Source organism: Chlorocebus sabaeus, chromosome 23 (genome assembly GCF_047675955.1).
Source record: "Chlorocebus sabaeus isolate Y175 chromosome 23, mChlSab1.0.hap1, whole genome shotgun sequence".
NCBI lineage: Eukaryota > Metazoa > Chordata > Mammalia > Primates > Cercopithecidae > Chlorocebus > Chlorocebus sabaeus.
The window spans coordinates 43,855,227-43,866,962 of NC_132926.1; the positions used below are offsets into that span (position 1 = coordinate 43,855,227).

An 11,736-nucleotide genomic window follows, 5' to 3' on the forward strand; every position below is an offset into this window, starting at 1 on the left:
CCAGCCATGCCTGTCCCCAGACGGGTAGCCTGAATGTGGATTTCCTTGATATCTTGGCAGTGCCAGCTATTTTGGTTCTCTAAAAGGGCCACTTCCTGTTTCATTCTCTTTTGTGGGGTGGGGCTGAATCATTGCCACATATCAAATATGGGATGACTTTGGAGGCTGGACATACAGTGGACATAACAGGAGTATGCTTGTAAGGAACTGTGTCATTGACCCTTCTCTCACTCAGAGTTGTAGTGAGCAGAATATTCAGTCATTGTTTCTGTCCAGGTGGCTGCCTTACTGTCGGGGAAGTTCCAGGGTCTGATTGAGAAGTTTTATGTCATTGATTGTCGCTATCCATATGAGTACCTGGGAGGACACATCCAGGTGAGATGACATTGTGGCCATTAGTAGGGGAGTACTGGAGCTAGCTCTTTATTGAGAAGAGTCTGTGGACAAAGGGGCCTATGAACTCTAGAATCAGGACAAAGATTACATATTTGAAGCACAGCAAGGCTGAGGTCCTCATTATTTTAATTCTGTATACCTTAAGCAGCTTACTTTCCCTTTCCTTCCTAGATCTATCTCCCTCTTTTCTGTAGGAGCCAAGGGGTCCTACCTAGAAATAAAAACATGAATCCAAGGACTGAAGCACTTTGCAAACACTTAATATTCATGAACATTCCTTGCAGTGATCCCTATACTTCCAGTAGTTCAGTTCTATGAACATTTATTGACCATCTACTACATACCAAGCTCTATGCCAGGCGTTCAGGGTATATGCAGAGATATACTTAGACCCCTGCCCTAAAGGTGCTCATAGTCCAGCTTTTCTGGTCCAAATTATCCCAGGTTGGTGTCTCAGTCATTTCTAAGTATTGGCACTGTCTATAAGCCCCTGAGGAAATACTAAAATTCTTTTTCTACAGGGAGCCTTAAACTTGTATAGTCAGGAAGAACTGTTTAGCTTCTTTCTAAAGAAGCCCATTGTCCCTTTGGACACCCAGAAGAGAATAATCATCGTGTTCCACTGTGAATTCTCCTCAGAGAGGGGCCCCCGAATGTGAGTGTCTAAATGGGGTCTGGCGGGTGATGGAAATGGATTTTGAGTTGGACTTCCCACACCAGTTCAGACAGAGACTGACTGGATTCTACAGTTTGAAGAATGTTAGGGAGGTTGAAGGAAGACGTTTCTAAAATTGAAAAGTATGAAACAATAAAGGAAAAGGGACTGAGAATGAGGCCGCAGTGGAGGAAGGGAGGAAGGGTGGTGCTACTTGGACCTTTTTTTGCAAACACAGTGAGATTGGAAGGTCCTTTTTGAGGTGGGCAATAGTCAATTCCTCTCCTCCCTGCCCAGTGAATAGCCCCTGGGATCCTGACCTTGTTTCTTTCCACCCCACCCATCTCTGGGTTCTCTCTAAAGGTGCCGCTCTCTGCGTGAAGAGGACAGGTCTCTGAACCAGTATCCTGCATTGTACTACCCAGAGCTATATATCCTTAAAGGCGGCTACAGAGACTTCTTTCCAGAATATTTGGTAAAGGGTGGGGCATGCGGGGAGCCAACTTTAGCATGCAACTCCCAGGGCCTGCAAAGCCCTCAGAGAAGAAACTGCTGCTCCTCCTTGGCCACTGCCAGCAGCAGCATCTCTATTATCCTTCGTAGGTAGAGTTCAGGAGTCTAGAGAATCCCTTACTCTGTTCCTTACCTTTCAGGAGCTGTGTGAACCACAGAGCTACTGCCCTATGCATCATCAGGACCACAAGGCTGAGTTGCTGAGGTGTCGAAGCCAGAGCAAAGTGCAGGAAGGGGAGCGGCAGCTGCGGGAGCAGATTGCCCTTCTGGTGAAGGATGTGAGCCCGTGACAACATTCCAACCACAGGCTGCTAACGAGTCACCAAAAGACACTGCAGAAACCCTGAGCAGAAAGAGGCCTTCTGGATGGCCAAACCCAAGATTATTAAAAGATGTCTCTGCAAACCACCAGGCTGCCAACTTGTATACAGGCCTGGGAATGGCTTCGGTTTCAGCAGAGCTGAAAGCTGGTGGCAGAGTCCTGGAGTGGCTCTATAAGGCAGACTTGAGTTGCAGAGAGATTTTTGTTGGTTCAGGGAACTCTGGCATTCCTCTTCCCAATTCCTCATGTCTTCTCACAGGCCAGCCAACTCTTTCTCTCTGGGCTTCTGGCTATGCAAGAGAGTTATCTACCCTCTTTCTTTGTATTTTCCTTCTTTGTTTCCCCCTCTATTTTAAAAATGGAAAAATAAACACTACAGAATGAGAGGTGTGATTGTGAGCCTAGCCTGCTCCTAGAAGATCTGTCTACAGAGGAGATCACCAAGTTAGACTACTTCAGACATATTATCTTTATTCTCAGCTGAGGCCAACATGCTTTTCTCTAAACCAGCAATTCTTAGGCCGTGGCTTACATCTGTAATCCTGGCACTTTGGGAGACCATAGTGGGTGGATCACTTGAGGTCAGGAGTTCGAGGCCAAACTTGCCAACATGGTGAGACCCCATCTCTACTAAAAATACAAAAATTAGCCAGCATGGTGGCATGCTCCTGTAGTCCCAGCTACTCAGGAAACTGACACAGGAGAATCGCTTGAACTCACGAGGTGAAGGTTGCAATGAGATCGTGCCACTGCACTCCAACCTGGGCAACAGAGAGAGACTCTGTCTCAGAAAACAAAAACAAAACAAAAAACCACTAATTCTCAAAGTTTGGACCCTAGATCATCAACATCATCTGAACTTGTTTGAAATACAGATATTCGGCCGGACGTGGTGGCTCACGCCTGTAATCCCAGCACTTTGGGAGGCTGAGGCGGGTGGATCACGAGGTCAGAAGATCGAGATCATCCTGGCTAACATGGTGAAACCCCATCTCCACTAAAAATACAAAAAAAAAAAAATTAGCCAGGCGTGGTGGTGGGCGCCTGTAGTCCCAGCTACTCAGGAGGCTGAGGTGGGAGAATGGCGTGAACCCAGGAGGCGGAGCTTGCAGTGAGCCAAGATCGCACCACTGCACTCCAGCCTGGGTGACAGAGCAAGACTCCGTCTCTAAAAAAAAAAAGTAATACAGATGTTCAGGCCTCACCTCAGACCTCTTAAATCAGAACTTCTGAGGTTAGGGCTCAGAAAACTGGGTTTTAAAAATCTCCCTTTTCAGTTGATTCTAATACATGCTAAGGCTTAAGAAGCAGTGCTCTGGTAATCCCAGCACTTTGGGAGGCCAAGGCGGGCAGGTCACTTGAGGTCAGAAGTTCAAGACCAGCCTGACCAACATGGTAAAACCCTATCTCTACTAAAAAAAAATACAAAAATTAGCCAGGTTGGGCCGGGCGCGGTGGCTCACGCCTGTAATCCCAGCACTGTGGGCGGCCGAGACGGGCGGATCACGAAGTCAGGAGATCGAGACCATCCTGGCTAACATGGTGAAACCCCGTCTCCACTAAAAAATACAAAAAACCAGCCCGGGCGACGGAGCAAGACTCCATCTCAAAAAAAAAAAAAAAAAAAAAAAAAAAAAATTAGCCAGGCGTGGAGGTACACACCTGTAATCCCAGCTACTAGGGTGGCTGAGGCAGGAGAATTGCTTGAACTCAGGAGGTGGAGGTTGCAGTGAGCCAAAATGCACTGCACTCTAGCCTGGGCAACAGAGTAAGACTCCATCTCAAAAAAAGAGAACCGATGCTCTGGAATTAAGGTAAGCCTTTCAAACAGTTTTCTTCAGCAATGTCCTAGGCTTTCCTTTCCTAGATCATTCCATGGCATGAGTTACTAAAAGCGCACCACAGACTCAGCAGCATGTGGTATCTAGACATTCTCTAAGGCAAATGACAGATCTCAGTTGGGCTCAAAGGTTCCATCTTAGCAGTGACTCACACATGTAATCCCAGCACTTTGGGAGGCTGAGGCTGGTGGAACACCTGAGGTCAGGAGTTCGAGACAACCCTGGCTAACATGGCAAAACCCTGTCTCTACTAAAAATACAAAAATTCGCCAGGCGTGGTGGTGGCTGCCTGTAATCCCAGCTACTCGGGAGACAGAGGCAGGAGAATCACTTGAACTTGGGAGGCAGATGTTGCAGTGAACAAGATTGCGCCACTGCACTCCAGCCTGGGTGGCAAAGCGAGACTCTGTCTCAAAGAAAAAAAAAAACTTCTCTATCTATAGCCTCGGAGGGTTTTGACTTTTAAGTCTTTTCTCCACTCCATTTCACATCTCACAAAGACAAGCTTTAGGATTTAGGATGGTTGGAAGTAGAGATTTGTGATATATGAAGATAGGAATAAAACAAAGCAAGATCCATTAGACTTCAGGAAGATTTTTAAACTGTATTATTCAATATGCCAGGGTTTCCTTTCTTGGAGCTTTTTAATATGAATAGGACTTTATCTGCAGTAAGGTGTGGCCCTACTTAGTCTTAGGTGGCAGTAGAATTGACTGAACATTGTCATTCTCTGGTATTAACCTAGTAGGACTGATAGCCCAGGACTGAACAGGACAAAGCCCTCTACAGCCTAGGCTGAGATAGAATAGAGACAAACATACCCTCTTCCCAGGCTCTGGAACAGAGACACTTTTTTAAAGTGAGTGGGAGGGAAGGGGGATTGTAGCCATAGGGCGGCCCAAGCACATGCCTGAGTGGCTGGACTGGTTTTTAATTTTTTTGTTTGGCAAGGTTTGCACATGCTCTTGCCCTAGAGTGTCACATGCATGCTTCACAGCAGAGGGCACTGCTGTATTCTCCAAGCCATCCTGCTGAAGTCTGTAGCTTCCACTCCTAGCTATGGCCTGTCTGTCAAAAAGGAAGCTGCCTCTGTGGCCTTCTCCCTAATCCCTTGAACTCAAAGCCCAAAAGGTCTAGGGGAAAGAGAAAAGCTGCTGCTACATTAGGTGGAGATGGCCAAAGGAAAGATGCTGCTCCTCCGCCCCACCCACACACATGCCCCTATAGGAATTCCTAGTAGCCAGAAGAGAAAACTGCTTGAAGCACCTCTTTGAAGTGTGAGGAGAGGTCCTTAACTCACTGCCTACCCTAGTGGGTCATTTCCTGATAATTCTCCCCAGAAGGGTAGAACCAAGTCCCAACATGGATAGAGATTGATGCACATGTGCCCACGTGTCAGTAGTCTTAAGTGGAAATTCTGAGTTGCAAAACAAAAAACTAGGGCTTAATTATCTTCCTTATGGAAAATTGTATTCAAAGTCAACATTTTTTGGTATTTTTTATTTTATTTTATTTTATTTTGTTTTTCTTGAGACGGAGTCTCGCTCTGCCACCAGGCTGGAGTGCAGTGGTGCAATCTCAGCTCACTGCAACCTCCGCCTCCCGGGTTCAAGTGATTCTCCTACCTCAGCCTCCCAAGTAGCTGGGATTACAGGCACGTGCCAGCACGCCTGGCTAATTTTTGTATTTTTAGTAGAGATGAGGTTTCACCATGTTGATCAGGCTGGTCTCAAACTCCTGACCTCGTGATCCACCTGCCTCAGCCTCTCAAAGTGCTGGGATTACAGGCGTGAGCCACTGTGCCTGGCCTAATATAAGCCCACTGCTTTCTTATAATATCATCTCATTGTATAGGGACTATATGATTTGATTCATGTTATTTTCGGGAATAACAATAGTAGCTAACATTTTTCAGGTGCTTACTGCATACAAGACTATCTCTAAACTCATATATATATGTATGAGTATATACATATATACACACACACACTAATTTTCACAACAAGTCTGTGAGGCGGGTATTCATTATTATGTGCATTTCTTTATGAAGATAAATAAATTGAGGAACAGAGGGATTAACTCTTTTTTATTTTATTTTATTTTATTTTTTGAGACAGAGTCTCACTTGTTGCCATGGCTGGAGTGGAGTGGTACGATCTCAGCTCACTGCAACTTCCACCTCCCAGGCTCAAACAATCCTCTCACCTCAGCTTCCCGAGTAGCTGGGACTACAGGCATCTGCCACCACACCTGGATAATTTTTGTATTTTTTTTCTAATTTTAATTTTTGTTTTGTTTTGGGTTTTTTTGTTTTTTTTTTTTTTTTTTGAGACAGAGTCTTGCTCTGTTACCAGCCTGGAGTGTAGTGGCACTATCTAGGCTCACTGCAACCTCTGCCTCCCAGGTTCAAGCAATTCTGCTTCAGCCTCCTGAGTAGCTGGGACTACAGGCGTGTGCCACCACGCCCAGCCAATATTTTGTATCTTTAGTAGAAGACGGGGTTTCACCATGTTGGCCAGGCTGGTCTCAAACTCCTGACCTTGTGATCCATCCACCCCGGCCTCCCAAAGTGCTGGGATTGCAGGCCTGAGCCACTGCGCCCAGCTCTCTCCCTTCTAACTTTCATGGAGGCAATCTGAGCTCTAGTCTTCAACTAGAGCCTCCCAAAGTGCTGAGATTACAGGCATGAGCCACTGCACCCGGCCAAGTAACTTGTTTAAGATCACAAAGCTAATTAATGGTGGAGTAGGGATTTGACACAAGACGGTATTGCTCCAGAGCCTGTCCACTTCATGGACTTTGCTGTTACCAAACATTCATCAAAGAACAGTATGCCTGGCCAGGCGCAGTGGCTCACGTCTGTAATCCTAGCACTTTAAGAGGCCAAAGTGGGAGGATCCCTTGAGACCAGGAGTTTAAGACCAGCCTGGGCAACATAGCAAGACCCCATCTCTATAGAATAAAAATCAACTTAGCTGGGCATGGTAGTGCACACTTGTAGCCATAGCTACTGGGGAGGGTCAGGCAGGAGGATGACTTCAGCCCAGGAGGTCAAGGTTGAATTGAGCTATGATCCATCCACTGTACTCTAGCCTGGATGACAGCAAGACCCTGTCTAAAAGAAACAAAACGAAACAAAACAAAAACCAGTGTGCCTTTCCAGAGTTGGCACTGTAGTGGGTGTTAAATCTATAAAAGCCTCAGTGGTAAGCTCTTGAGAATTTAGGGTCATAAGGGTTGCTTTGGCTTAAGAGATAAGGTTAAGAGCAGGCACTAAAACTCCAGCCCAGAGACCTCAATACGAGGCAATGTAGGGAGTGTGCTCAGCATTGGTGTCCTTGCACTGGTATTTATTCATCAGGAGGTCAAATGATATTGAACAGAAGTCTTTTGAGCCAAAAACTTCTCGAGACTGGGCACTGTGGCTCATGCCTGTAATCCCAACACTTTGGGAGCCTGAGGAGGGGCGGATCACCTGAGGTCAAGAGTTTGAGAGGAGCCTGGCCAATGTGGTGAAACCTGGTCTCTACTAAAAATACAAACATTAGGCCAGGTGGGATGGTTCACACCTGTAATCCCAGCACTTTGAGAGGCCAAGGCGGGTGGATCACAAGGTCGGGAGATCGAGACCATCCTGGCCACCATGGTGAAACCCCATCTCTACTAAAAATATCCAGCTACTCGGGAGGCTGAGGAAGGAGAATTGCTTGAACCCAGGAAGCGGAGGTTGCAGTGAGCTAAGATCGGGCCACTGCACTCCAACCTGGTGACGAAGCAAGAGTCTGTCTCAAAAACAAAAAACAAAATGAAAAAACAAACATAGCCAGGAGTGGTGACAGGCACCTGTAATTCCAGCTACCAGGAGGCTCAGGCAGGAGAATGGCTTGAACCTGGGAGGTGGAGGTTGCAGTGAGCTAAGATCACACCATTGCACTCCAGCCTGGCTGATAACAGCGACACTCCGTATCAAAAACAAACAAACAAAAAACCTGCTTCTTAGGCTGGGTGCGGTGGCTTAAGCCTATAATCCCAGTACTTTGGGAGGCCAAGGTGGGAGGATTGCTTGAGTCCAGGAATTCGAGACCAGCCTGGGCAATATAGTGAGACCTCTGTCTCTACAGAAAGTTTAAGAATTAGCCAGGTGCAGTGGTGTATGTCTGTAGTCCCAGCTACTTAGGAGGCTGAGGTGGGAGGATTGCTTGAACCCAGGAGGTGGAGGTTGCAGTGAGCTGAGATTGCACCACTGCACTCCAACCTGAGTGACAGAGGGAGACCCTGTATCAAAAAATATACATTAAAAAAAATTTTTTTTTGAAACTGCTTTTTGTCAATCTCAGCCTAGGACCTGGGTGACCTCTGCCATAGAGAAGGGAATGTATTAGGCCATTCTTCCATTGCTATAAAGAAATACCCTGTAGGCCGGGCGCGGTGGCTCACGCCTGTAATCCCAGCACTTTGGGAAGCCGAGGCGGGCGGATCACAAGGTCAGGAGATCGAGACCACGGTGAAACCCCATCGCTAAAAATACAAAAAATTAGCCGGGTGCGGTGGCGGGCGCCTGTAGTCCCAGCTACTCAGGAGGCTGAGGCAGGAGAATGGCATGAACCCGGGAGGCGGAGCTTGCAGTGAGCGGAGATTGTGCCACTGCACTCCAGCCTGGACAACAGAGCGAGACTCCCTCTCAAAAAAAACAAAAACAAAAAAAGAAATACCCTGTAATCCTAACACTGGGAGACCGTGGCTGGAGGATCACTTGAGCCTAGGAGTTCAAGACCATCGGGCAACATGGTGGAACCCTGTCTCTACGAATAATTTTTTTTTTTTTTTAAGATGGCGTTTTGCTTGGCGCAGTGGCTAACACTTGTAATCCCAGCACTTTGGGAGGCTGAGGCAGGCAGACCACCTGAAGTCAGGAGTTCGAGACCAGCCTGACGAACACGATGAAACCCTCTCTCTACTAAAAACACAAAAATTAGCCGGACATTTTTTTTTTGTTTTTTTGGCATTTTTAGTAGAGACGGGGTTTCACTGTGTTAGCCAGGATGGTCTCGATCTCCTGATCTCATGATCTGCCCATCTCGGCCTCCCGAAGTGCTGGGATTACAGGCGTGAGCCACCGTGCCTGGCCTTTTTTTTTTTTTTTTTTTTTTTTTTGAGACAGGGTCTCACTCTGTCACCCAGGCTATAGTGCGGTGGCATGATCTTGGCTCACTGCAGCCTCTGCCTTAGCCTCCCAAGTAGCTGGGACTACAGGCCCATACCATCATGCCTGACTAACCACCATGCTTGCCTGGGAGACTGAGCAATAATCTAAAGAAAAGAAGTTTAATTAGCTCATGGTTCTGCAGACTTTACGGGAAGCATGGTGTTGGCATCTGCTCAACTCCTGAGTAGGCCTCCAGAAGCTTACAATCATGTCAGAAGGTGAAGGAGAAGCAGACATGTCACACATCCAGAGCAGGAGCAAGAGAGGGAGGGAGTGACGGGAGGAGGTGCCACATACTTTTAAATAACTGGATCACTTGTGAACTCAGTGACAGCTCACTTATCCCCAAGAGGATGGCCCAAGCCATTCATGAAGGATCCGCCCACATGGTCCAGACACCTCCCACCAGGCCCCACCTCCAACATCAGGGATTACATTTCATCATGAGATTTGGACGGGGACAAATATCCAAACTATATTAAGGAGGAATATTTCCTTTTCTTTATCAGGAGTATAAAGTAGGAGGCATGGGGGATTCTCTCCCTGTTCTGTTCAGGCATAGGTTAAGGAAACACCAATTCCTTTAAACATATGCATCCGGAGTTGTCAGTTCTGAGTATCACAGTTATTAAAATATGACACAGTCCTTGCCCTCAAGAAATTGACAAGGTACAAAAGTAGAAAATGGTTCTTTTTGTTTCCATCCCTACAAGCATTCTGCTCTAGTAGTGTATACTCAGCAAAAGGAGCAAAAAAAAAAGTGCCACTTCCAGCTCCAAATCAGCAGGTCAGGTGGTGGGGTCTGGCCAAGTTCACACACAGAATAATTAACTCCTGCATGCTACCTGGGATGACATTTATTCAGTGCTTGCTATATGCCAGGTATAATGCTACAGCTTTTATTTATTTATTTATTTATTTATTTATTTATTTATTTATTTTATTTTGAGTCGGAGTCTCGCTCTGCTGCCCAGGCTGGAGTGCAATCTCGGCTCACTGCAATCTCCACCTCCTGGGTTCAAGCAATTCTCCTGCCCCACTGAGCCTCCGGAGTAGCTGGGAATACAGTCATGTGCCACCATGCCCGGCTAATCTTTGTATTTTTAGTAGAGTTGGGGTTTCATCATATTGGCCAGGCTGATCTCGAACTCCTGACCTGGTGATCCACCCACCTTGGCCTCCCAAAGTGCTGGGATTACAGGCGTGAGCCACCGTGCCTGGCCTACACCTTCATTTAAATACTATACTTATTTAATCCTCACAACTGTTATGTGAAATAGATACTATTATCCTTAATTTTACAGGTGAAGAAATGGAAGCACAGAAAAATTAAGTGACTTGCCCAAGGTCACCCAGCTAGTGTCAGCATTTGAATCTAGGCAGTCTGTAAAGCTTGTGGTCTTAACTCTTTATTATACTGCTAACATCCCGGATTAGGATAGCAGCAGGAATTAAAGCTCAATGGAGAGAGAGAGGACTTGACAGAAGGTAGAATCCATGTAATCTGTCCATAAGAGGAGAAAATCGAGATTACAAGTGAAAGTGGAATAAGATACAGGGTCTTTGGGCATTTGAGGTGCAATCAGTGGATTGTAACGCCCTCCCTGAGCAGGATTTGTGTCTTAATCATTTTGCACCTAGCATAAAGCTGGACTCGTAATCAGTCTCAAAAGACATTATTGAATTGAATGATGGCTGAGTAACATCATCTTTGTAGAAAGGACTGGCTCATTTGTCATTGTCCACAAGGGGCAATGCTGCTTATCTAGCAGGTGTTGGCAGTCACAGAGGACATGGTTGGTGGAGAGGGTGTGCTGGAGGGCTGTCAATATTAGTCTTGGAGTCATATTTATTTGCAGAGGCGTCTCCAATCCTCATTAAAGGCCCAGTGATGTCAGGCTCTCCACCCCTGTACCCAGACAGAAATATGCACCAGGCACTTCATTTTCTCTCATGAAAAGGCTGGCCTGTTACAGGTGGGATTGTTCATTGCTCCCAGCCCATCAGCTTGACACTGTATTCTTGGTCTATTCTGTGGGGACAGCCCTGGAATAGACACTGAGTATCCATCAGAGTAGGCACCCTGAGCAAACTTCCTTTCCCAAACTCTCTTCCTGCCCCAAACTTGATTTGGTTTGGTGGCTGGAGGAGAGGGAGGGCAGAGGAGACACCCCTTGACCACCTCACATCTTTGTTGGTTCATGGGTCTCAGCCCTTTCCTATCATCCCAACCAGCCTGAAATTGTTACATTCTGCTTTATAAATTCCTTTTTTAAAGTATTGTCAGTTTCAAAAAAAAAAAAGAAAAAAAGAAAAGAAAACGATTGTCTGCCTGTAAGAGCAGGTGTGAGAGAAAATGAGGTGCCTGGAGCTTATTTCTCTCTGGCAATGGGGCCTTTGATGGTAGCCCCCCAGCTTCATATTCCCTAACCTTTCTGGAGCGGAGGGCTTGGGAAAGGCACATGGAGGTAGGGTGGAGCTGGGGGAAAACAGGCCTTGTACAAAAGCTGAGTAGCCAGATGTTCACTTTACAGCTCTTCTATAAAACTGGCAGGGCAGATATAGATTAAAACGAAGGACAAACTCCATTTAAAGTGCATTACAGCTCAGGAACCAGCACCCCCTGGGCAGGAGAAGGGAGGGAAGGGCACAGAGGCCACATCAGTCTCCTTCCTTATCTAGGGCCACATGTCTCTCTCCTAGCTTTGCCAAGGGTGATTTACACCCCCAGCTGGAATGACTCTCTTTCTGGGCTGATTACATCGGCAAATGCCCCCCAGAGGCCACAGCAGGATGGCCATAT

At 46.6% G+C, this 11,736-nt stretch overlaps 1 protein-coding gene across 3 annotated transcripts in view; it reads left to right on the forward strand.

The window, feature by feature from the left end:
* The window catches only part of CDC25C (cell division cycle 25C), a 48,502-nt gene extending 46,230 nt beyond the window's left edge, over nucleotides 1–2,272 (forward strand). For all 3 annotated transcript variants that reach the window (XM_008014574.3, XM_008014576.3, XM_008014575.3), the window contains 4 exons: nucleotides 277–375; nucleotides 918–1,051; nucleotides 1,415–1,526; nucleotides 1,705–2,272. In XM_008014574.3, coding sequence (XP_008012765.1) covers nucleotides 277–375; nucleotides 918–1,051; nucleotides 1,415–1,526; nucleotides 1,705–1,854 — 495 coding nt within the window. In that variant the 3' untranslated portion in view covers nucleotides 1,855–2,272. The remainder of the gene's footprint in view (nucleotides 1–276; nucleotides 376–917; nucleotides 1,052–1,414; nucleotides 1,527–1,704) is intronic.
* Nucleotides 2,273–11,736: the final 9,464 nt, after the last annotated feature.